The sequence below is a fragment of the Gavia stellata genome, chromosome 10 (assembly GCF_030936135.1).
Source record: "Gavia stellata isolate bGavSte3 chromosome 10, bGavSte3.hap2, whole genome shotgun sequence".
Lineage (NCBI taxonomy): Eukaryota > Metazoa > Chordata > Aves > Gaviiformes > Gaviidae > Gavia > Gavia stellata.
This window is the reverse complement of record NC_082603.1, coordinates 19,685,135-19,711,746: the sequence shown is the minus strand read 5'-3', so window position 1 is coordinate 19,711,746 and position 26,612 is coordinate 19,685,135. Positions and strand designations below refer to the sequence as shown.

At 36.8% G+C, this 26,612-nt stretch overlaps 1 protein-coding gene across 1 annotated transcript; it reads right to left on the bottom strand.

Annotated features, from left to right (window-relative positions):
- Positions 1-1,432: 1,432 nt before the first annotated feature.
- On the bottom strand, positions 1,433-22,283 carry ODF2L (outer dense fiber of sperm tails 2 like). Its single transcript, XM_059822242.1, has 15 exons — positions 22,176-22,283; positions 20,675-20,875; positions 19,082-19,144; positions 18,778-18,849; positions 16,864-16,980; positions 14,467-14,652; positions 13,015-13,124; positions 11,328-11,463; positions 10,672-10,782; positions 9,412-9,516; positions 8,066-8,224; positions 5,856-5,938; positions 5,607-5,769; positions 4,590-4,715; positions 1,433-1,561 (listed from the first exon to the last, which is right to left on the bottom strand). Exons 1-15 carry the CDS (start codon positions 22,281-22,283, stop codon positions 1,433-1,435), a joined length of 1,869 nt encoding a protein of 622 aa, XP_059678225.1.
- Between the last annotated feature and the right edge of the window lie 4,329 nt (positions 22,284-26,612).

The window sequence follows — 26,612 nt, the reverse complement described above, 5'->3', positions numbered from 1 at the left end:
TACACAATGACTTTCAAAATGTTTTGCTATTTTATAAATAGCACAGGCAGAACTAAATTAATACAAACACGGTTGTAAGTGTGTGCGTGTAATGCAAAAAACCCCCAAATTTAACAGAAATATTTGCTACTACCCTAAGTCATATATAACAAATGATAATTTTATTTTTAAAAATAAGTGCACACAAGCAGATAATTATGACATATCAGTATTTGTTAGGATGGGTAAGCATTTGGAAAAAACAAATAAAACAACATCAACATTCTACACATAAATAACAACGAAATACTACATTTAACAAACAGGTATTATCTGTGTATGAGATAACTTCTGTTTTCAGTTAAAAAATATATATTATTTAACTACACACTCTAAATTACATATATTTAACTTATCTGAACGTACTACTTTTCAAAAAACATATCACATAAGCACGTATCTATAAAACAATTACTTTCTCAGTCAGAATTGTTTTTTGTGTTAGGCCTCTATCAGCTGAATATTTACATGTGTTTAACCTGAGTCAGAAGTCAATCTTGCTCACTTGAGTGAACAGCAGCAGCTCTTGTACTCAAGCACAGATAAATACTTAAATACCTTAACTGGAGCTGTCACCGTGAAAGGGTATATCAACACATTCAGAGCTTAAATTATAGATATATCTAAAATACTTTCCTACTTACATTTGTAAAATATTACGATAGTATACTCCTGATCATAGTGGGATGTAGGGAAAAAAGGTTGGATGGGACAGCCTTGTGGCAGCAACTGTTTCGTGCAATGCAGTAGTGTGTGCTGTACTGTTGTGAAGCTACAGGGAAAGGACAGGAAGGGAGCCTACTGCTCTCTCAATTTTTGCTTGTCTTAATAGGATAGATATCATTATCTTGGGCAACTAGATATCTACAGTAACAGAAGTATAATGACTGATAAATATTATATAATTATTAATAATTAAAAGATGCAAATTACTATGCAACCAATCCATGGGTGTTCTCTTCCCCCATGGGAACTGAAAGGTAACCTGTGATCATCTGCATTTACCATGGACTAAAAGGATGCACAAAAGATTTTACAGCATAGGACGTAACACATGGTAAATTCACAGATCAATTTACAACTTTGTGTGCAGATCCCACGTTTACATACCTGTCACTACTGTCATGCATTCTGCCTTTTCACTTCTGTTCCATGAATAATACAATTCTTTATATCAGTAATACCAGGTAAATCTTGCATATGTGACCAGCCAGTAGACTATACAGTAATGATTGACCTGCTTTTCCGTGCCCAAACAGAAGTTTTCCTAGGGAACAACTAACATTATAGTACTCAGTCCTGCAAAATATTATAAGGCCTCACCAGCCTTGCCTCCAACAAGAGTTAGCCAAATCTTGAAAAGTTCCTTTATTATTAAAATAAATTAAAGGATTCAGCCAAACATTGTTATGTATGAAGCTTTCAAAAACTGCACATAATTCTGGATGCTCTGGTTCTTGTTCTCTGACTTCTGTAGGCTGTTCTCCAGCTCTTTCAAACATACTTCACGATGCTTTTCATTCTAAAGAAAAGAGAAATGCAATGCAACTTAGAAATAAAATACAAACCAATCAAAATAATAACGTAAGACAACTAGTATCTAATTTTTATAAGCCTTATTTACCCATAAAAAGTTTTCAGAGGCTCCACAAAATTGACGGTTCCCAAAAAGACCTCAAAATATTGAAGCTTTATTTATGTTCAGTCAGGACAAACTGAACATGTTTGAATAGGCTTATAATCCAAAAGAGGCCTGGGAATGTAAAAACCAACCTTCTGAATTTTTATCATGAAAGATTCCTAGCATCTTAAATCTATTACGGACTTAACACTCTCTGTCATGTTGATTTTTCAAGGAAACATTTGTTATTGATCTCTGATATGACATGATTTTTGATTCCTATTGTTCCTTATTTAAAAAAGATGATTGATAGCAATATTACCTGTTCATTAGTTCCATACCTGATGCATACCATAGATCATTTGTTATATAAATATACAGCTATTCAGGTATTTCCTTTTATGTCTATTACAGACTTTAGATGCTAGTTGCTTAAAATAAATTCAACTTTAAAAAATTGAATTATAGTCTTCAGATTTAAATTCAGCCTTAGAAAAAAACAATCAGCTTAGAATGAATAACTGACTAAAGTTACCTTCACTGTCCTATTTTGTTTCCAGTTTCACTACAGCAACAGGAATAAGACCATTTTATCATTTTCCATAATGCATTCTCAGTTATGTAAATAACTGAGTAAATGTAATCGGAATAAAAAGTGATTAATTAACTGAGAACAGTTCTTCTCTCAGACATATATACCTTTCACATTTATATTTTAATTGTAAGCTTAAAATGGAAACCATTTGAACATACACTTTATTTCTGACACAGAAGGATTAACAGGAGTGTTCTGCCAAGTGACATGAATTCTTATCATCTAGGACTGGTGATTCTCAGAGTTTCTTTGCCTTTAGCCATTGGTGTGAGGATTTAATAACAAGCAAACAATTATTTAGAAATTAAAATGTACTGGTAATTTGATTGAAAATAGCAAATTTAAATAATTTTAAATAGAACTAGGCTCTTGAGATCCAATTCTGTTCCCATCAAACTCAGTAACTGGACTACGACTGATTATAAAGAAAACAGAATGAGGCTTAACAATAAACAGTAAAGTAACTTACAGATATCATACAAGTCATATAAAAATAGATTCTTTTAAAACTGATTAAAAAGAACAATAAATCCTGCAAAAAATGCCAGTCTCTCTACTTGTTTTTTTAAGTTGCAGAGAGAAATATATTAGGATCTGATTTTAAGAATGCTTAGCTGCCAGTAAAGGTATAACAGTGTAGAGCCCCATATTCTGTAACTCTTATTGAAACCACTGGCAATGACTCCTTCCATATTGGTTTTTCCTTGTACCTTGGTATTATATCAAAGACAACCAATGCAATTCTATGATAATAAAAAACAACAACATATGTATACTGTGCTGTACATTTTTACTTTCGTTTCAAGACTCCAAGAGTTTAAAATAAATGTAATCAGGCAATCTTTAACTAGATTTCATGACAAAAGTAGGAAAGATAAATTTGAAATACAATATACTGTTTCTACGTTACCATAAACCTCTATTACCAAAAAGCTCTGAAAGATGAGTAATACCAAAACCAAATTAGGATCTCTGAACATAGGTCTTAAGGTATAGGATCTGATAAATTGGTCTTTTCGTCTCTTTCAGCTGAATTACAACACTCTCCCTGCCTCACCTCCCAAAAAAAGAGATTATATGAATATCTAATCTTACTACACCTCATTAGGGAAAGGAACTTAATTTCTTTCTTAATATTAAGGCAAGGATATTATGGAAATTTGCTTGCTGAATATGATTAAATTTCACATCCCAATTCAACCTGGGAGTTTTTCTTGGACAAAAGACAAAAAAATTTTCTTTATATTCTGTTTTACTTTAACATAGTAAAAAATTCCTATGAAAAAATATTTGAAGTAGAATAAAATGCTAGCCAATATCTGATTTTGTTTTAAGAACACTTTTGTCTTAGGGTAAATGCAGACATTAAGTTACACTTGATACAGATAAAAGTTAATTAAAGCATACTGAATTCAGAACCATATCTCTCATGTCTTATTAGTATCTTGAATACAGTTTGCATTTAGGTTGACTTGATTTTAATCTTGAATGCTTCAAGTCAGAATGCAGAATATTGGTTTTGAGAGACTAGGAGAGTGATAATAAACCTTTTTAGTGTCATCTATACTTATTTAAGATAGGTAGCTTTGTAGCTTATTATCACTGATCACAGGACAAATCAAAACTTCGATTAAAGCAAATGATTCGCCATCACTAGTCTAGGGAATTCAGATATGTCTGACATTTAATTAATAGAAAATGTGCTGAAATTTTCTGGATTAGATAAAAAAATAAATCAGACTTCTTTTTTTGTTTGTTTTCAGACAGTATTACTCATCCAAAATACATTCTTAGACTGTACATATCTCAGACTTCAACATATCAAAACATGGGCATTTAAAAGCTTGACACTTTGAAAAATTGGAATATCTCTTTTGTTACTAACTACATTTATGTGCAACATTGGTATATAAACTGAAAGTTTTTTGGAAATTCCAGTAAGATCAGATTCTTGTATCAACTCAGGAAAAAAAAGGTCGTCATGGAACTGTTCCGCATTTATTCAAATCTAGGTATGCTTACGGAACACGATTAATCTGGGAGGGCAATTACAACATCATACATATTTTTTGATTTTTGCCTTGCTGGGAAACCTGTATTCAATAAGAGATGTAAACCCAATATTATTCCAGTGATTTAGTAAAATAGACCAGGCATCTGTTAAGTCTATTAGAAATGTCAATATACAAAGTATATTGTTAGGTTGAATTAATTTGCTGTTCCCCAAAGTACGTATCAATTGTATTAAAAGTGTGTTTTCCAGTAAAAGGAACTTCATGTAAATGGTGATGTGGTAAGTAATTTCTTAAGTCATAAACAATATTATTTCCTCACATGGTGAAATATGCAGAGGAGTTGTTTTTTCTCTTCTTGCCTTTCTCTCACTTCAGTTTCCAGAACTAGCATTTTTCTCTGAAGGGCTTGTTCTTTGTATGACATTTTTTCCAGTTCTTTGGCTACCTGTAATAGTAATGAGAGAGAAATGGTGTATATTTACTTTCACTTACAGCCCAAACCAAATTATTTTCTTGTATCTTAGCATTAGTAGCTCTATCTCCTATTCTGTCACCTAATACTTCAGCTATTTCCCATGCACAGAAACTAAATAAACCTGGGAAATATTCTGGCTAAATTTGAAAGAAGTTTCAATTTGGAAAAAAATGTCATATTATTGAGAGGGACACACTTTTGTGACTCATTTGTAAGCTTACCCAAACTTGTTATTTTTTCAAAACCAAATCAATATCCTCAGACACTATTGAGAAAATTCAGATAGTTTATTTCAACATGATTAATCTGAGACAGAAATTACAACTTCACACATATTTTCTGATTAAACCAATGCAATTCACTGCAATCTAAATTCCTACATTTCCTCTTCCATTTGATTTACTGTTTGCACTCTTTCTACAAATGACAAATCTCTGCCTAATACTGAAAGTGTGCAAGGCCTTCCTCTAAAATGAGGATTTCAACACCAAAGTTCTTGTGGGCTACCTATTCCAAAGAAAATAAGAAAAAGGAAAGATTAAGCTTTTGTCCAGTGACTTTTTGCCGCATGTGGCAAAATATTAGGTGGTTAAAGCATTTTGATTTGTCACCAAAAAATGATGGTGAAATTTTTGTCCACTGATCATCGTTATTAATTTCAATAGGATCTGAATTCCACAAAGAAGTTGAATTGTGCAATCCATATTTAAACATGCAGAATTCCCAGTAACTTTTTAGTATTGCTTCCGACATGCAAAATAATCTTGTCCCATCTTTTCTTCCCAAGCACATTTAGTTTTAATGCTATTTTCAAATAGGAAATAGCAAACAAGATTAAAAGATTTATTAAATCATCAGTACCATTTTTCTCCTTTCTTCCATGGCAGATTCCAGTTGTCTGGTTAACCCATTATATTCTGCAATTTTCTCCTCAAGCTGCAATTTACTGCACTGAAGACTCTCATCTTCTTTTTTGAGCTGACAAGCAAGTTCTTCATTTTGAAATTCCACCTTTTCTAATTGCCTTTACGCAAAACAGATTAATATATTATCATTCCCTACAGCAGAAGAGTGTAGGAATTAATTGCAGTCAAATTTTTAAGAAGTTACCTTTTAAGATCTTCATATTTCTTCTGAATGTTACTGTTTTCTTCTTCTAAGGAATGACTGCCCATAGAAGTTACACTGTCCTCCTGTGAAAATGACGATTTGTTTCCAGTTGAAGACACCTGTATACAGGTTATTACAGAGTAAAGTAAGCTTGCCTATTAAAATTCAATCAAACAATTTATAACTGTAATTTCAGGTAAACACTATGTTATATTCAAGTAAACATTATCTTGTATTTAAAACAAATAAAATACAGCCAAAGTAGCAGACTAAAACTTTGTGTGAACACTTTAAGACTGAAAACCTGCTATGTAACAAAGTGAAGTCCTAACAAAATCCATATGCTGCTCATGCAGCCTTGTGTATTAGGAGTTGGCCAGGTCTACCTCCTTGTGAACTTTGACTCTTAAGCTTTAGACTCTAGCAAAAACAAGTTCCCTCACACTACAGTCACAGGAAGCATAAAAATAATACCGCATGTATATACAGTTATCACAGAAGAACAGTGTAGCACTGGCAAAGAATTTCAGAAAGTAGTGAATATCAAAAAAGACAATCAAGTTCATAAAAAGAGGTACGCCAGTAGCAGAAGCTGAAGAAAGCAAGAAGCCAAACTGTCCTCCCCTGTCCAGCATCCAGATTGACAAACTGTTATATGTTTTCTTTTAAATTTAGTAACAGTAGTGATGAGATTATTGCCCTTGCTACCACCCATCAACAGCAGATTAGCAATAAATAGCCACATCACCAGCCTGCTGGCACCATTTAAGAGGCAACCTCCATCATTCACAGGACTACCTCAAGCAGTTCCATCCAGTAATTTGAGCTAATCTGGTTGATTTTGCTTATGTGAATTACAGGCTGTTCAGCTAGCAGACTGGTAGTAGCAGAAACCTCCAGCAGTGGCGCAGTAAACTGATGTCCTGGTCCAGCTGAACACAGAAGAGGGTTTCTGCACATGGTCCAGTTACTTCAAAAGGAATTTTCCTAAATTCTGACCACAGGATCAAGGGTCAGAATCTCTAAAAGACGTCACCAAGATTTAATGCTGAAATTTAACTGCTGTTCCACCAGACTAGTGATTATATTCCCAATTACTTCACTATACTCAAGAGGTTTTTTGCATTTATTCAGGAAAACGTGTAGTTAAAAATTACATGTATCATTTTACATATGCACCTCAAAAATCAATGGTTGCTTAAGTAATTCGCTAAGCAAAGATGGATTTATGAGTTTATGAGCATTTCTGGAAGGAGTATTTAAAATGATACAAACAAGAACAAAATTTGATGCTATAAAGATCATCTTGACAAGAAATTTAAAACAAAATCAAGAGCTATTTTTTTTATAAGCATATAAAGTCTGTAGGGACACAGAGACTCACTGTGTTTCAGCTGGTTTTCCCACTGACACGGGAAGAAGATTAAGCCCCTTTCCCACCCTACTCATTCAAACAAACACTTCTGTCATTCGTGCTAGCAGAGTATTCTCTTCTAACTCAAAAGCACATAAAAGAGAAAAGAAAACAACAAAAAACCCCAAACTTAGCCCTGCCATTGAAATTGATGTCATAGACAAAAATGCTGAGGAATATTCATATTCAGGCTTAAGAGAAAATACAAGCAGTAGTGCTAAAATACTGCTAAAAATAGAAATCATCCTATTAAATAATTTTTAATGTATTTTATCAACGAACACAATGTAATCATTAAAATGTTAAAGTTATACATAGTCAACAATGTAATTTATGACTACTTATATGAGCAAATATTATCTGGTTTATAAATTAGTCATTAAAAACTGTGTTTTTAATGTGAAAAGTGGAATTAAAAATTTTGAATGTGGAACTAAACTATTCCACTAGATACAAACTATAATTAGACTCGCACATTTATTTCCAGGAAGAATACTGCAACACATCTCAGGACATAACTATTCAAAAGGATCAACAATATACTCACTTAAAAGGTACAGAATCTAAAAGTAAATATAAGTAACTAGTTTTGTCATATACTGAATTCATGTAAATACTGTTGGTGATAGTTTTATTTGCATTGTACTATTTCTACAGAAGGAGCTTTTGATTTATGAAGCAAATAACAAAGGAAACCACACAACTGTCACACACGCTAATAGGAAAAAAATGTTCCAGAGACTTTCTTCCACATAATTTTCTCATTTATCTTCAAAAATCAGTATGTTCTAAGCACCTGAACCTGCAGCTCCCTAAGGGTTCTGCATTTCTGTGCATGGATCCTTTTCCAGGACATAAGCTTTTCCTGATATCCTTGCTGCCTTTCCTCAGCTGCTTTCAGCAAGTCACAAACATGTTCTAACTCATTTAACTCAGCCTCCATTTTGTCCCTCACCTGCATCATAGCATCACAGGAGAAAAATGTAAGTGTGAAACCATAAATTAATTGTTGTAATACTTAATGGCTTTCCATGTAAGTAATAAATCTGAAATACTATACACATTGCATAATGTCACCTATTTTATAAAATACTAACAAATTTACAAGTTCACCATCTGTGTCTGACTACATTTCATTAAAGACTCAGGAACACTCACAATGAACATTTACAAAATTATGCAAGTGTTAGCAGTTCATCATGCAATACCCAAATTTTGATATTATTTTTATTGCAATATATTTTGGGAGATGGCATACACACACACTAAGCAGATTACCAGAAAAGTTCTGACCATACAGCTATTGCAGTATTTGAAAAGAGGGCAACACCTAATGCCACCTAAAGCCACATACAATGCTGTGCAAATATTATTTAGGGGATCAGAAAATATTTTTTTCCATTCTACAACTGAATCATTGAAAAATAAAGTTAGTATAAAATAAAATGAACATCCGAGATGCTTCTCTGTGAGGACTAATTCTGTTCCGTAAAACAGAACATTGCAGGCAATGCAAAACCTGTCCCTGCCTCAGCTTCATCACTTAAAATAATATGTATTTTGATGAGCAGTGGAACCAAGGAAAGTGATTTTCTTACCAATTTTATATTGTTTTCTGATGCTTAAGAATGTGCTAACTCTGTTCCAGTATTCAACTCCACCTGCTGAAAAAACTTAAAACTCATCTCTGTATTGATTGTCCATTTTAACTGCTAGTTAAAACAAACAACTTACACCGCAAAGTTTAAGTCTTTGTCTTACAGCAGGTTTATAGTCTTACAGTAGGTTTGCTTCCCTATGCAACTTTCACAGCTGTTCTGTTGAGAGGTCTAGTTTTAAAATCATCAATAACAAAATCACATTTTTAGAAGTTATAAAATGAATTCTTGAATTCTAAAATAGTATTACTCTGGGAAACATTTCTCACCTGTTTGCAGTTGTGTAGTATCCAAAAAACCACCCGCTCACAAGTAAGAGTTAGTAAAGCATTCAATGAATTCAAAACCAATCTTATAGATGGAAAAAGAAAAAAGAAAAAGAGCTAGTACCTTGTGACTTCTCATAAGTGGATCACAACAATGTAGTGATTGTCAGTGACCCACAGAATTGTTTGGAAACATGCTTTATGACTGCAAAACTTACCTTATCTACTTCTAAGCATTTGTTTTCTGTTATTCTTTTGTTTTCATTTAAGACTGTTCCATATCTGGATTTCAATTCTTCTACTGCTGTTTGCAATTTTTGTACCTAGGACACAATATATTTTTCACATACATTTTCAAGGTGTTTCTTTTAAATATAGAGAAGAGAATCGCCAGTATGAACCATAAAGCAAAACCTTTGATTTCTAAATAGAAGCTCAGTATTTGTCACTATATGAAGTTATTTATTTTCATTATCCTACTCACTACAGCAAATATAGAAGGGTAACCAGGTAAAAAGCACTCTGATATCAGTATTTCATTTTCAACAATGGAGAATGAGCTACAGTTGTGCTACAGAAGCAGCCAGCATGACTCACCCTTCTCTCCCCAGATAACAAGTATCACCAACAAGAGTTCCCATCTGGAGTCACCACAGCTACAGGCTAGGGAAGTTCATCCCACTCACAGCTTAAGCTTGGCTGTTCCCTGGAACCACATCTCCCATCTTAAACCTGGCAACATTAATTATGGTGATGTGTCCCACAGACAAGGCACACTGCTTGTACTTCGAGTTCGTATCAAGCCTTTTTTCTTGTCAATGATTTTAAAAACAGATAAGTGAAGACTGTCAGTGAAATGGTATCTATGCTATAGCAGAAATATATACAACTTTGAATCAATGTTCTAAAATTCCATCTCTGTGAGTAAAGCCAAATACAAAAAAGGAATTGATGAAAAGCCCATTTTAAGTCTGCTTTATATGTTTTGCTGGTATTTTCAATGTGGAGCTACCGATGTAAATAAAAAAAACCTCTTACAACAGTACTTGAGTGCTGTTTTACTGTTCTTAGGAATGTGGAAATAAAGATATGACCAAGGAGAGGTAAAATATCATTGGATGTGCCCACTAAAGACATCAGACTCAAATTTTACTTTTTAAATATAGTTTACTGGGTTGCCAACTTGCTTTTTAGGAAGCAGATCTTTTCTAAGCAAGTATGTAATTAGCTCTGTTGGCTTCAGTGAGCTTTAGCTGGGCTTCACACAATTCAGTAAGCACTACTTGTACTAATAGTGTGGAGACTATTCTTGGGTATGGTTTGTAATGGTACTCTCTTCTATCATCCTCGATGTTACAACAGTATTACAGTCAACATGACAACAAATCTGTTTTATTACAAAAACAACCTTTATAATTTCCTCAAAACTGCTTAAAAATTTAAAACCCATACTTGAACATTTCAAATATGCTAGTCACCTGGTTTTTATACTGTTCAACAAGGTTTTTCTGCACCTTTGCCTTTTCTTGCAGATTTAGCAATTCATTTTCAACAGATACAGTACTGGTTTCCAATGTAGCAAGGGAGGCCTTGATTAAAACACAGAAAATACAAAAATTGTAAGAGTGTTATTAAAATAACTCAATCTACAATATGATATTACTAGCAAGTGACCTGCAGACATTAAAAAGAGTGATACAATTATTTATTCTATCAAACAAAAATGATACCCCACAGTTCATTTGTCAGCTCATGAGAATATTTAGTTTGGAGGATAAATACAATACAAAACCTGTAAACCCTTTAAAAATCAAAATTAATAATTGAGCTAAACTCAGTTCTTTAACTGGAAAATAACAATTTCCAATTAAGCAATTTTGTAGCTACTGACCGTAAAATAAAAAGCATCCTGGTTAAGTAGATAGATGATTAGACAACCCTGTTCCTAGATCTGCCATAGATTTCCACTGATAAATTTTCAATGTCTCATTTTCACTTACTGTAAAAAATGGATGGCAGAATTTATTCCACAGGTTTGGGATCTCTAGACAGAAGGCCAAAAGGGAATTAATGTGGTTACTTCTTAATGTATCAGAAATGCAGAGCCATTCAACAATGATTAAAATAATCTCACCTTTAATTTTTCATTTTCAAGGTAAATATTTTCATTTTCAGAGTTAACAGAATTTAGCTTTCCAAGAATTTCCTCATGTGAGTTTCTTCTCCATTCCTCCTTTCTTTTCAGGTCTTCCAAAAGGCTTGTGATCTGTCTTATTACACAGGCAAGAACGTCTATATCATATATAATGCTTCCAAGACTCTCACTATGCAAATTAAATTGTACCTTAATACATACTCCTTCATTGTTCTTATCTTATTAAAAAGAAACGAAAGAAAACCAACAAGAATCGGGAGAACACATTTAAGCATCCCAAGAAAGCAGTATCTATTGAAAGAAGAAACTTTCCGAAACAGATGTGGTCCACCAAGGAAGTGGCCCTAGCTCAATTATAAATAAATTCATCACCTAGAACACCCAAGCATACTTCCAAGACAACTATGCATAAACACACTGTACAAAATGGAATGATATTGAATTTATAAGGTCTATCATATAATGCCCTACTGAGAACATTCCATAGCTAGTTTAAGAATGGTACTTTCCATTATTAAAAGCAACAAATCGTGCTATATGCCTCACCATTTGCTTTTCATGTTAATGAAGTTAAACAACAAAATTTGTTTTGCTGTTTAGTTAGTCATACACTGCCTAGCAGAACGAGTCTTGTTAGAATGGTACATTTCAAGCAAAGACTTCTATTTTCCGCTAAAATAAAACCAGCAAAAAACAGCTGGAAGCAGAAAAAGCACTCCAGGCAAGTATCATAGATGCTTCCCTTCTCTTATTCTTTCCCAGATGCCTCCTCATATACACTGGACCAATAGTGGGCTACACAGATTTTTGGACTGACATTGTGTACCTGTACTCCTGTTAAATTTTAAAATATGCTGAAAATATTTTCAGAAATGTCAGGTTTTCTGAAACAAATACAAAAGAGTCAAGCCAATTTAATTTTAGCTGTTACGTATTTGAGCATGAATCAAGTTCTTTACTTTTGTCTTAGACCTAGCATAAAGGCACCTACCAGTTTCTTTTTCTTGTTTGAATTATAGTCCATATTTCTACTAAGAGAAAAGGTAAAAGAATATTTATCACTGCCTGACAAAGAAAATGCCATATCCTTCATGTACAGTAAGATTTGACTGCATAGTTTGAATAAAGTTGGACAATTTTGTGTTGCTTTTCCTTACAAGAATAAACTGTTCAAAGACGCATGAGAGACACTCTTCTCTATACTCTAGTGGGGTGAGACATCAGTGAAACTGAAATAATTTTGCTGTCATTAATCTGAAGTAGAAATAGAAGCCTAAGTAAGAACCTTCTTCTATACTGCAGTAGACACAAGAGTTAACACTCAAGCTGTTTAATCAGTTACTAAATAAATGGTTCTGAGGAAGCAGCATACTAGCTACTAGCAAGTTCAGGCTAATCGGAAGCATGCAGGAGAAAGAAAATGTTCCTTACTTGTATGAGAGAATGAAGTATTAGAAAAAGTTGTGAAATACAGCAGAGAGAAGGCTAGAAATCCTAAATTTTTTCTAGTTTCCAACTTTTAAATTCTGCTCAGCATTTTAAAATATGAATACATAAACTTGTCTACATTGTCAGCCTAAGTACTACACTACTAAATATCCAGACTGTGTGACTACAGAAACCAAAAAACTAGAAACCAAAAAACTAGATCAACAGTTTAACTTACTTCTTAAGATCTTCTGTTTGAATTTGTAACGTTGTCTTTCCTTCAACTATTCTATCATGCTGGTTTTTCCAGACATCGGAAGCTGACAGTATCTCAGACAGTTTGACTTCCTAGAGAATACAGGAATTACAAATTATGTAATAAAAGAAGGCCACTGAAGAATACCATCTAGTTCTACAAAATTTTCTAAACACGAGAGCTATTTAATATAAGATGGCTTAGATCTCTCTAGTACAAAGCAATGTAAATTTTGTCTTGTCTCAAAAGAAAATAAACAAAACTACACACATTTTAAAAACTTAAGGTCTAAGTATAGACTTATGTTCAAGGCAGCGACACAGTTAAACACTGGCACTGTATATCAGCTGTAGAATACAACAATATTTCAAAATTTAAGATGAAAACATTTTCTTACAACAAAAATATTTGTCTCCAATACATCTCTACTATATATAAGTTATATCAATTAATAGAGAAATAAAATTCTGCCAAAACATTTTAAGAATAAAAAATAATAGCTCGGTAAGAAATGCAAAGTTAAGTCAAGTCCCTCAGAGAAGGATGGTTCATCAACCAACACATGCTATCTTGAAAATATACCAGGTCTTCAATGGGGAAAGAAAACAACCGTGACTACAAAATATCAAAACTTCTGGAGTTAGTTGCCATCCCTCTGTACTGCGAAGTGTACTTAAAGACCCACTACTGTCTTCTCACAAAGATCAAAGAAAACAAACAAACAAAAAAAATTATAAACCATCTCCTAGTATACTAACTGGAAAAATATATCTTTAATACTGACGTATCCAAAATTATGGCAATATATCTAAGAGTATGAAAACATACTCTTATTAGGAAATCTAAATAAGGCAACAAAGATCTCGGCACAGTTCTGATCCAACTGGTCTTTTTGAACAATTACACACTGTAGGGATATGCAGAGCAAGAATCTAAGGAACAATTTGGATTAAGGAAGTTTTGTACATGGATTTTGAAAAGGTTCAGAGCAAGCAGCTTAGAAACAGAAAGCTAAGTCTCCACATGAGATGTCATACACTGATAAATAAAGAAAACAAAGACTTCAAACCCCAATCACCAATTCTCAGTTAGTATACTATACTTCTGAGATTAGTCAATATATATCCATAAAGGTCTAACAGAAAGATCAGGAGAGGTATAACAGAAAGCCACTCAGACTCCTCTTACTTACTACAGTTTGAAGTGTACTATCTCATGGCTTAAGACATTCACTAAATTTTAACAAAACAAAGGCAGTGAATGTAGTAACAGTGTGCGTCACTTACAGCAACCTTTTCCTTAACCAAGGAGCAAAAAAAGAAGACAGACAAACACATGACCAACCAACTTTTCCTGTTTTCCACAGGTGAAAGTCTCCAAATTGCTCAGTTTAAAATAATACAGCACAACATTGTCCACAGCATAGTCACTCACGCGTTCTCTTATTTTGGAGGTTAAATTTTCCACAGCTGCTTCAAAGTGTTCAGCTCTTTGTTTCTGGGATCTGATTGCTTTTTTCAGAGCAGTCTTCTTTTGCTCACTTGTTTTCCTTAAGGCTAACATCTGGTGTTTGTATTCACCAACTTGAAGTTTCCACTCTGCTATTTTCTTTTCTAGAGTCTGCAGTATAATTAAACATCAACTCTCTTCAAATTCTGTACCTTCCAGATCATTTTGTGATGTAACATAATCAGGAATAGCAATTACATTTAAAATCTGTTTCCATATGTTAATATTTCTGACTAACTATATCACTTTACATCACTCTGATGAAGGCAGTGTAATGATCCCATCCAGTCCAGGAAGCTGATCTCTCGAACTTCATGACTTTTGTATTTTTCATCTACATATCATTTGTTATTTAAATATGAATGGAAAAAAAGACCAGGCATTAAAACGCTACATGATGTTGTACAATAAAAGCAATACCAGACTCTGCTTCAAGGAGAATCTCAGACGCAATTATTTTTAAGGTGCTACAGCTTATCAAAAACATGATCAACCAAGCTAGCAGTAGACAACTACTTTCATAAAGACAAGTGCAAGTTCCATTCGTATCACTTACTATTCTTCTGCCAAACTACAGCAATATAAGTAGGCTAGCAGTGTAAATAAATTTGTCTCAAGTCACTGATAAATATCCTAACTGTAAGAATGATTAATGCATTTGTTTCCTACATTTGGGTCTAGGTGTGACACTTAATTATGTTCTACATGAATAAAGACCGCAATAACATGCCATCTACCTACTGACTACATTAATGTGCCAGCCTTATTCAAGATACTATTTGCCAATTGCTGCAAAATACACATACTATGCATATGAGAGGGTATCTGTCAGTATAGGTCCTTCTAACAGCCCCAAAACTTATCCATAACCAATGTAAAATGTGTGTGATTTTCCAAGTGAAAGACGGTCTCAGGTACTGGGACCCACCAAAAAGGAAAATAATACTTCAAAAATGAAATTATAAAACCCCCTATATATGCAGGAAGCAGTTTTCATGTATAGATGCTTATAGGGCATTTACCAAACAAAGATGCGACTGGGGGCGGTGGGGGTGGCGGGAGAATACCTTCAACAAATAGAAAATCTGAGTCTATGTATGGACTTTAACTCTTGGTATAAGTAAACAATTGTTATCCCCTGTTATAACCGCAGGAGGTCACAATCCCACTAAGAATAAGTGCTTTGGGCATTATTTAGTGACTGAGGTAAATTTAAATTGAGAATTAATTTCATAAGGGTAATGCTAAGCTGTTGCAAGCTTTTGTCCAGATATTATCAAAATCGTCACCAGGATTTAAGCTAGCAACTGACTTCAGCACATTTTGAAGAGCAAACAAACAAAACTTTTAAATAAAGATTGAATGAAAATACAGTTGTGTACCACATTACTTTATCAAAGTATCACTTAATGAAAATATTGTTGGAATTCTAATAATTGTACTAGGTAGAAAAATAAAGCCATTTTTATTCAGAAGAAAATGTGAGGTATTTATACACACATAGACATATGTGACTTTTTTTGAAATTGAGTTGCTAAACATTCCTTAACAACTTCAGATGATACAATTCGTAGGGGATGTACGCTACTAAAAAAGTTTGGAACTTAGAAATACATTATTTTTCAGTCAATGTTTTCTCATTCTTGCCTATGTTCTTGACGAGTTTCAAATACTAAAATCTGAGGCCACATAAAACTCCAGCCTCTGACATGTGACCTGTTCCTTGCCTTGTTCTAAAGCCAGTAACTGCTGCAAATACCCAAATTTACTTCTTGCTTTTTAGAACACAAAATGGAAATCATTTCACCTACCTTAAACAAAGTGAGGTTAGGCATTAGTCTGAAGTGTTTCTCTTTCAGTCAGTATTAAGAGGTTTATTGATTCCTTCACAGTCAATAAAAAGAAACAGGTGGTGATTCATCACCCTTATCTGACAACAAAAACTCATCCTGGGGACTTGCCTATCTCTTTCTATTGACTATATGGAGACTGCCTCAGGATGGATATCTATCTTCTAGACAGCCCACTTAGGTGAGTGCAAATGCTTCTATGTGTGCTTAACTTCTCTTCAGCAGAACTGCTACTATGCACAAGTTGAGAAAAGAAGAAAAAAAAACCCTTGCAATTAAGATAGTGTGGTAAGGCAGACTGCGCAAAATATAAAGCTAATGATTTTTCCTGTTTGGGATTTTTCTTTTACCAAGAGTTTGATTTCAAGTGATACTTTAAGATTTAACTCTCACACCCAAGTTAAACTGTGAGCACAATAAGGCTTTGCTAATTTTTTCAAATAAACTGAAACACAAGTAAAAATATGTTGACCTGTATTTTCACTTTTAATTCATAGTTTTCCACTTCTTTTCTTTGAATCTGACATTGCAGGTGAGCTTGTACTGCCTTTACTGATCTTGACAGGTGATTTTCTTTCCGTACATTGACCTAATAGAGAAATAAACACAAACCTATTGGTCTATGGAGATATGCTGTATGATGCTATCTATATTCTTTCTACTTTGCCTTACAGTTTCTAACTGACAGTTTAATGTCCTCAAAAGCTGGAAAAGACAAAACATGCACTACAAGTATATTCACAAGCAGTAAGTTGTTACTAATGTTATTAACGTTAAACAGAAATCACAAACTTGAAAGAATGTATGTGTAATTGATGCATCATATTTAATTTGACTCTGCAAGTAGTATGAATAAGGCCTGGAAGCACGAACTCAGAAATCCAGGCTGAGCAAAGGCATCTAGCTAGCAGGTTGACCAAAATTAAGCCACATTGATCAGCTCTGCCCTGACTAATTAGACCAGAACTGATCTTCATTAAATACCAAAGAGAGACTACCACCTGCTATTAGAAGTATTGATACATTTAATTCAAACTCTAATTTTGGGGGGATGCATAAAGCATAAGGTAAGAGGCAACTTATATAATCAGAACTGAGGTCAGATGATTCTATGAAATTTCTTGCAACTTGATTCCTTTGGCTCATTCTAAATAAGAAATAATGAAAATGGGTAGAAAGAAGTCCAATTATCAGTATAGTCTAGAAGAGCATTGTAATGCACCAGTGCAAGTGTTCATTATGGATACCAGTCAGAAAGGCAGACTCAGACTCAGTCAGGTATTGATGAAAATGCCATTTATTGGAGATAACATAAGAAGGAACAAGGAGATAGCATAGATAATAAATTATCCCTTCAGATGCTGGGCATCCCAAGTTGTTCAGCATTAGATAGATCCCTAGTCAGGGCATGGCATGCTGCACAGATCCCATCAATGCTGAGGTTTGCTGGCATTGTGGTCTTCAGAATCTTTACAGGCTTTTGTGTTCAGCATTTCTACTCTCAAGCAAAAGGATGTTTCTATGAAAGCATGCCGCTTCACTTCAGCATAAAGACAAGGGCATGCCAATTAACAGGTGTGAAAGTGGGCACCCTCACAGGCTCCTCTATTACAATTAGCTGGCTAAGTTTATCCTGAAGCCAAGTGATACGTTCTCTTGGTTAAGCAAAGAAAAGGTCTTAAAGAACCATGGCTCTCAACAAACCCCAAGGGATTACAAAAAGCAAAGTACACCATTGTCCCCTTGAAGATTTAACTGAGCCTACTCTGTCCCTCACTAACACTGAACCACGTTGCATTGTGTACACATAACGTGCACTTTAGGTATACAAGTACCGTAAGACAGATTGCTAAACTACCAGTAAAATAATTTTGAAACTTTGGTGGTACCTTCTTATACAGGACAGACAATTCTTCTCTTCCTATGTTGGTTTCTGCACTGAGCCCCCTCCTTTGGTTCAGAGAATGAATGAGGTCTTCTCAGCCTTTGACGATATTAGCTCTGCTATCAGTAATACCTTTCCCTATACACTGAGCTCAAAGAGCCATGGAAACTAACTGTGAACAGTATCTGTTTAGTTTACTCTGTATTACTTTATTTTTTTCCAGAACTATTGCAAATCTGTAAACAAGAAGCCAAAAGCCATTAGTCTAGATCTATGCCCCTCCCTGAACTGGGGGACATCAGCGTTAAGAATAACCTGTATCCTTAATAGGTTTGGATACAGTCTTGACGGTTTTAAGATATTTCTGTAGGAAACATCTTTCAGGATTTTCCTTTTTTTCACAGATATTTGAAATAATTGGTTTTCTCAAAATGTAAGATTTGTAAATAAGGATTAGTACATTGGGAGAAAACATTCATTCCAACAGAACTGGTCACTCACTTTTTCAAGCTGAAGCCTGGATGAAAGTTCTTTAACATGTTTCTCCCTTTCAAGTATTTTTCTCCTGAGATTCTTCATGGAAAAAAATTAACAAAGAAATTATTTTAATGTCTGTACACAACAATGCAACAGCCATGCACATTGATGAACATTTCAGATGTAAAACTAAGATTCCATTTTGTGACGATAAACCACTAATACTCCCACCTTGCCACTGTCACTTGAAATTGTATGATACCATGATGTAGCCATTTTCAGATGTACAGCATAGAACAAAAAGAGACAGAAGTTTTAATTTACTTACTGTATTTTGGGTTTCATTTTCACTTAACTTCTCCATCAAAGTGTCAATGTTTTCACTGTTTAACTGCAAGACACAAGCAGGAAACATTAAAAAATTACTTCTGATTATAATGATCTATCATTTTTTCAACAGTTTTGAATGTGGTACATGAAATCTGCCACATTTTCAAATTTAGTACATATAAAAGCTCGCATACTCACAATCTACTTAGAGTTGGTGGTTTAAACCCTAAAGATTCAATTTATTTTGTGCATAGAACTTTGTAGCTGAGAAAAACAAATTAGGGTCATTGCATATGCCATTTTCTTTCTTTATTTTAGCTAAAAGGACTCTAAATATCATAAATACTTCAGTGTTACTTAAACACGTAGTCAAATAGTAAAAGCATTTGTACAACTCGTAATATTTTGAAGATTAATATTAAGTATTAAAGCCTTTCAGGAGATTCAGTTAGATAGCAGATTTTGAAGACTGAACCAGAAAGCATGGGCTGGGACATCACAAAAATCAACCCACATTAACTGGTACTACGAATCCAAAAGAATATATGTGTCTATAATACTGTCAACGAAACTTCTCATTTTAAAATGTCTGATTTGGGGGATGGGGTAACTTTCCATTTAAAAAAATAGACTTTGGCACTTGTAAATTTTAATTTCACTAGTGAGAGGATAAACCCACTGCCTCAAGGTGGAAACTTCAGCATGAAAAGTTTTACTACAACTCCTTGCAAAGCAGTCATCTTATCCTGGCCGGCATATAATTCCTCAGAATATTATGTAATATTGATCTCATGTTTATCTGTAAAGTCAGTACATGGACCTCAATTCTGCATCCAGGTTTCCACCTCTGCATGCACTGCAAACTTATAAGTAGAAGTCCTATCCTTTCCTGACCACACTGAGTCAGATTTGCTATCAGCAAATAAATAACATGTTAACAGGAATGGTGTTTTGTGACACGACAGTAATTTATCAGCAAATAATACAGAAGTGCTTAGAAGACTTCCCAGAATTGAGAAATGACTGGAAACCTAAATTACTCATACCGTCTTTCCATTCTCAGGAAATTGTCTTCCCCACAGTTAATTCTCTATGAAATTTCTCTCTAACAATCAATAAAAAGCCTCATGCTGTAAGACAGCTAGCATTGTCTATCAAAAGCTGAAAATCAAGAATATTATCTTTAAAATTAAAAAAAAAGTTCAGAATAAACACTCATCTCTGTTAGCTTGCAAGAACGAAAGGTTAGCTTCATGACTTCCAAAAGAAAGCTAAGAAAGTCAGCAAAGACAAATCGCATTTAATTTTAAAAGAAATCTACATGCTTCACTCCATCAGGTTTCTGTGCAAGGTCCATATGACACTACTGTTAAACAGGAATTCGTTGTGATCCATCTCCTGTTTTAACACACAGAGCACACCAAATTCCTTCCAACTTTGCAGGAACTTTCTTAATGGACAGGACATAACAAAAAAAATCTTCCCAATATGTCTATTAACGAAGACGCTAAGACTACATGTTAGTTTAAGATTCACGTAAGAAATGTACATTTGCATTGGTTCTATGTTTATGCCTTACATATTTTCTTACTTGGTATGCTAGACTGTCAGATTCTTTGCTTAGATCAGTAAAGTATTTTCCATCTTGGACGGCTTTTGTAGTTCTATTGGTTAGATCAGTAAAGTATTTTCCATCTTGGACGGCTTTTGTAGTTCTATGATAATCCTTTCTGTACAGCTGAATCAGTGAACAGAGTTTTCCTGCTTCTCTAGGTAGCATACATGTTTTTCCCTGAGATAGCATTCATAATTATGTAACATTTAGCATCACTCACAGGACATTGATCTTGCTAATTCAAGGATATCAACATAAAACAAATCAGCTCATGGGGAGAATCATTTAAGAGAAATTTTAAAGATCAAAGAAATCTCTCATTTATGACTTCCAGCAAGTGTAAAAGCCTGTGATATCACAGGATGTACCCTCAAACTGTTCACTCACAGAACACGCCTAATCTACAAGGCAAACAGTTTACCTCCAGTGAAGGTGGAGGCCAAGTCCTGCCCAGACACCGATACTGCATTTCACAGCAGAGTTCTTCCAATTTGGAAGCAGCAATGGCTTTTCTCTTTTCCCAGTTTGGAAAAGCTCCTCACCTTGCAGGGCTGCACAGGAACATGATGCTGACTGTGTCACAGCAAGTCCAGAGCCAAGTATCAATGCCTACTACGTAAATGCATCCCATACTCCCCACTTCCACATCAAGCGCCAGGAACCTGCCGTCGCCGTCACTCTCAACCCTTCTCCAAACACCTCTCTCCTGCCTCCACCCTCACACTCCAGCATGATTGATGCCCTCCCTGAGCACAAAGTTATCTGTTTACTCTGCTCAGTGCTTCACTGACCACTCATTATTTTTCAGAAATGGATTGTCTTGCCTTCTCCATCCACCAGGACCCATTTCTCCTACTTTCAGCCTGTACCAGGTGCATCTCCAGCAAAAGGATTTGTCAGACTAAGAGTTTATATTCTTACGTCCGTATCTCCTTAGCATAACTGAGAAAATGAGTAACAGAATTTGGGAAGTTCCCAACTAAACAAAATCACTTCCTCACAGAATCAGAATGTAGACCGCTCTGCTTCCAACTGTTGCCATAAGGCAAATAACTGCACTCCAAATGTCTAATTTTTTTTTTTATTTTATACATATATATATTCATGTGTCTTGTTTTACCGCAGGCTTACATTTCCCGGCAGACCTCAACTTGTGTAACACAGTGCAGATCTCTATAGCTTTTTCTTGGTTATATAACAAAAACTAAGTTCTTGAACTTAATTACTTCCAGTGAAAACAGCATCTTGGAATATTAAACATCGTGTTTCATTTATCCTAGCCCAGCTATGTAAGAAGAGTAAGAATTTTTCCATAGTTTCAGCATACCATTTTTATGTCCAGCACTCTCACTACCCATTTTTTGAATTATCACCTACTTCCCATCTGTAGCTCAGAAGTATGTTTTGAAATATCTATTTTGAATCTTGTTAACAAAGTAGATAGATAGAATTAAAAACAGGAACAGAATGAACTTGCCTCAGTGGCATGAGGAAGAAGCAGCTTTTCCTGAAGATCAGAGTCCAATAAAGGAGGAGTACAGTTATGTACAGGTGAAGATGAGAATGATTGTGACGATGATGACATTTTATCTCTGTATAACGAGACAGTATATGTTAACGTATATTGGCGTTCTGTGAATCAGTAACCGAAACATTATCAGCATCTCAGGTCATTCCCCCTAGAAAATACAGTGTCCCAGACCAAGTAAACCCCAGTCTCCGCAGAGATTTACCACAGTTAATGCAACTGAAATCTTGCACACATATTCATACCTCGTAATCACTTAAGCAGCACTGAATTCACTCATTTGGTGCACAGAAATCAAATCCCTCCACAGCAGAAAACTGAATACAGGCGAAGGACGGGGTAAAGCTCGCAGCTGCCACTGCCCAGTTCCGTGCTCCCCAGCCCAGCGGGTGAGGAGCAGGGGCGCAGGCCACCCAACAGCGGCCGTCGCCCCGGGCCCTGCCTCCTCTCCCCTCGCCCAGCGCCCGCCCGCCTGCGGCTCCTGCCCCTGAGGGGTCCCGCGGGGCAGCGCCCCCTCCGCTCCCCGCTCCCCGGCGTCCCCGCCTGCGCCCGGCGCCCCCTCACCACCGCCGCCGCCAGGAGCCGTTGCCGGGGCAACCAGCCGTTGCCGCGGCCTGCTCCTCTCCTGGCGGGCGGGAGGCGGCGGCGCCCGCCCCACAGCCAGCCTGGGGACAACCCCGGGGCTCGGACCCGCCCCGGCCCGCGGCGCAGCGGGTGCAGACGCCCCCCGGGAGGACCGCCCCCCCCCGCCCCCCGGTCGGGGCCGGTGCGGCCCGCGGAGGCCGGGTGGGACGGGGGCATCGGAGGCATCTGTGCGGCCCGTTCCATCCTCTGCGGAGCAGCGTGGGCCTGGACCTCCGCGGGCCCGAGAAGCAGCATGGCCCCCTTCCCCGAAGGGAAGAGGTTCGTGCGGCTGGGGTTCAAAGGCGCTTCGAGGAGTGGCGGTATCACCCCGTAACTTGTGCAGGCGGGTGGTGTTCATGCGCACCCGGGGGGTTATTTTCAGAGCAAGATGGACGAGAAACTTGGAGAGCTCTGGGGAGCTTTGGATCCTCTATTTGTTTTCTTTCTGGGTGTTTCCATGAATACATTTTTTCTGAGGTTAAACAATAAGTATTCATGTAACCTGACTGTATGTGAAGCCTTTTTTGCCCACGCATTGTCAAGCATGGTAGAAAAGCCACATATTTTAAAATAAACACGTTCTGATGAAAAATAAACCAATTACTCTGGCATCACATCATATGAGAAAGCACTGAGGACACTTGAGGTGGCATTTTATAGAATATCCAAGACATTGAAATAAACATACGGAAAGATCATTTTCAGATCATGAACTGTGCAAAACATAATGATCGTGTTATGAATATGATCATACGTATACATATATATGTACATACATATAAGTATGTACATAGGTACACATATGTACATAGATACATATACACAATGATAATCTGCACATTAATTTTGTTTAGAAACTGATAAAAATACTACTTTTTAATATGCTAAGTAAAGATCAGTGTTGGCACCTTACATTTTAAAAAAATCTTGGCATTGAGAGAAATAATAAAAATCAATATAAAACATATCCTTTGGCATAATTTGTAAACATGTCAGTGTGTTTGTACTTTCTTCTCTTGCTGGCAATGGCATTTCAGAAGACAGAGCAGTTATTTTCCCTTTATGCATTCTTTGGAGAATATTATCTAGCCGTGTGTGCACTGTAATAAAAATAAAAATCAAAGGTTGAATTTCAACCTTTTTAATTCTAGTAGAGATGAAATCACTCCATTATCCATCCTGGAGTGAGTGCCTGGCTGTACCTGAATTACAAGGGAGATTTTGTCTTCGCATGTGCAAAAGGCCTAGTGTTTAGTTCTCTATAGGACCCATAGCCTTGAACTGTGAGTTAACCATCTCCATCCGACCTTTGCTTCAGCACCACAGTTTATGAGCTGCGGCTTTGGTAGTCAGCTCAGACAGAACTTGTAATTTTAGCTTCCTAGAACTTGCTATATGATTGACTTATTTAAAAAAAAAAAAGGAATAAATTGTTGCAGTTACCTAAAAATGCAGTGGTTGCTTATATAATAAAGCAACCACTATCCATCAGTGAGGGCTAATTAGCATGAGAATTAGCACTGCACTCTGTCCCTCATAAACAAAGAATGAATTACAAGTTTCAGTCCTCAAAACTGCATTTTAATGTCTGTGGCATAAAATTAAAGGAAACATGACACACAGTTCCATAATGACATAGTTACAAGCCTTACTAAAAGAGGTGTGCTGGAGAGAGGCTTCTTTAGATACCATGGGAACTCTGCTGAGTGTTTGTCACGGCTCATGACTTTATCTGCTTTAAAGGTATAACTGAACCTTTCATTTCTGTGTCAGAAATTCAAGACTCCAATGCCTTTCTTTGTTCATTGTTTAATTTTGGCAATAGCCTGCTATCAGAAAAGTTTCACAAAAGCAGCAGATTTGCTGTGACCCTGTTTATACACTGTTCCTTCCCCATTGTTTTATGCACCGCATTGTATAAAACTGATCAGAATTTCTTTCTCCGAGCAATTCTTAGACACTCACTGCCTTACACAGATATATATATCCAGCAGAGAGGGAGCAATGACATTTCTTCCTGCACACTCTTGTAAAATAGGTATGGTGGGGTTTGCTACTTCCTCAGCCTGTTTCTCAACATCTCTTACTCCGTGTCGCGGCATGCCAGCTTCTCAAGGAGGCAGACAGGAAAGTCCTTCACTCTACAGTGCATGGGGGTAGCGGGCACTGGGGCGAGCTGCCCCATGGAGTTATGATGCTGTAGTGCTACTGAGTTCCCCACAGACAGTCATCCACTCAAGGAGCCTTATCTCTTTGCACAGACAACTTAGCAGGAGCAGTAGATCACCTTCACTGCTCAAAGAGCAGCAGCAGGTGTTTCTGTACGCACTTAAGGCATGGAAGAAATATAAGGCCATTCCAAGGTACAGGGAAGTAGCAGGGCGGGCTTTCTCCTGAACAGCATTTTACATGGCAGTAGGTCTGGGTGTCCTTCATTTGGAGATTGTGGATTCAATGTTGGTCTTCTTAGGTTTTGGCTGAGGATGTTTGGGAACTTCTTACCACAGATGCAGGGTATAGCAGCTATAGTGATGCAGAACCTCCCTTATTACGTGTATTGACCTGCCCGAATCAAAGTTCCCAGAGCTAATTGTTCAGGGTAAGAGCAGGGTGAGGTCCCAGAACTAGGACAGGTACCACAGGAGTCTGTTCAAGACTTGGGAAATGGGATAGAGACCTTAAGGGTGGAAGAAAGAGCAAGAGGACATGTTACAGAGTGGAGTTCCAAGGAAAAGGGAGAAACAACAGAGAGCGCATTGTATTTTCAAGGTTAAGGTAGCTTAACTTGTATGAATATAGTTTAGCTACAGAAATTCCTTTCCAAGAGAAAGGGGCACATATAACTTCAATTCTAGACAGACTTTTGGAAGGCCTGACTCTTTATCTGGCCAAATTCTCTCTCTTATCAGTGACAGCCCATTAACAAGTAGCCCTGGAAATTCTGCCTTGCAGCAGCAGAGGCAGAGACTCTTTTGTGCATGGGTGGAGCGGACAGCCAGGCTGCAGTTAGCGGGACATAAACAATACCTACAGGAAAATGGGAAGTTCCTTAGAAATGCTTAATGTGGCCAGCTGGCACTGTGAGCGGAAGCCTGGGTGGATGTAACACACCATAACAAACGTCAAGCCATTCTCCCCGTGTAACAGCAGGGTTCCCATCCCCAGCTGGTTGTTCATGGTGCTGCTCAGGGAAGATGCTCTTAGATTTAGCAAACCTCTGCTTAAGGCCCAATAGCCTTAGTAATGGTTTCCCCAGTCCTGGGCACTCTCTGTGGGAGCAGCAGTCCCTATGGCTAAAAACGCCAGCTTTTCCATGGCAGGAGGGCTGACCTCACTTGCCCACAGTTAGCACAGCCTGGCCGTGCCTTTGCAGAGGCCAGCCCCATATGGGGCACTGGTGGGCTCCGGCTTTCTGGATTTTGGCAGCACTTGGCCGAGGATGGCTATTCAGGAGAGAGATGGGCCAGAAAGGCCCTGACTCATCGTGTGCTGGGAAGCTGGGAGGGAGCTGGGGATTGCTGCCCAGCTGGGGGCTGCTCCTGGGGCAGAGCCAGCCGGGGAGGAGGGAGCCTGGTAGGCGCCCGCCTTGCCCTCCCATGTGTGGGGCTCCAGCCCTCCGCACCTTGCACCACCTCCACTTGGGCATCCTTCACACTCCTGGGCAGGATTTGGTTTGGGTGTTTCTGGTTATCACCGATGAGAAATCAAAACGAGTCCTATAGAAAGGTACAGCTCAAAGCCTGTTGAAGGGAATAGAGAGCA

Bases quoted from the DNA above. Each gene is read 5' to 3' on its own strand.
- ODF2L (XM_059822242.1), bottom strand. From the start codon at position 22,283: ATGTCATCATCGTCACAATCATTCTCATCTTCACCTGTACATAACTGT. The intron at 20,876-22,175 runs GCAAGTTCATTC...ATGCTATCTCAG, and splicing joins TTCTTCCTCATGCCACTGAG to GGAAAAACATGTATGCTACC. The intron at 13,125-14,466 runs GTGAGTGACTAT...TGTATTCTCTAG, and splicing joins CCTCCAAAATAAGAGAACGC to GAAGTCAAACTGTCTGAGAT.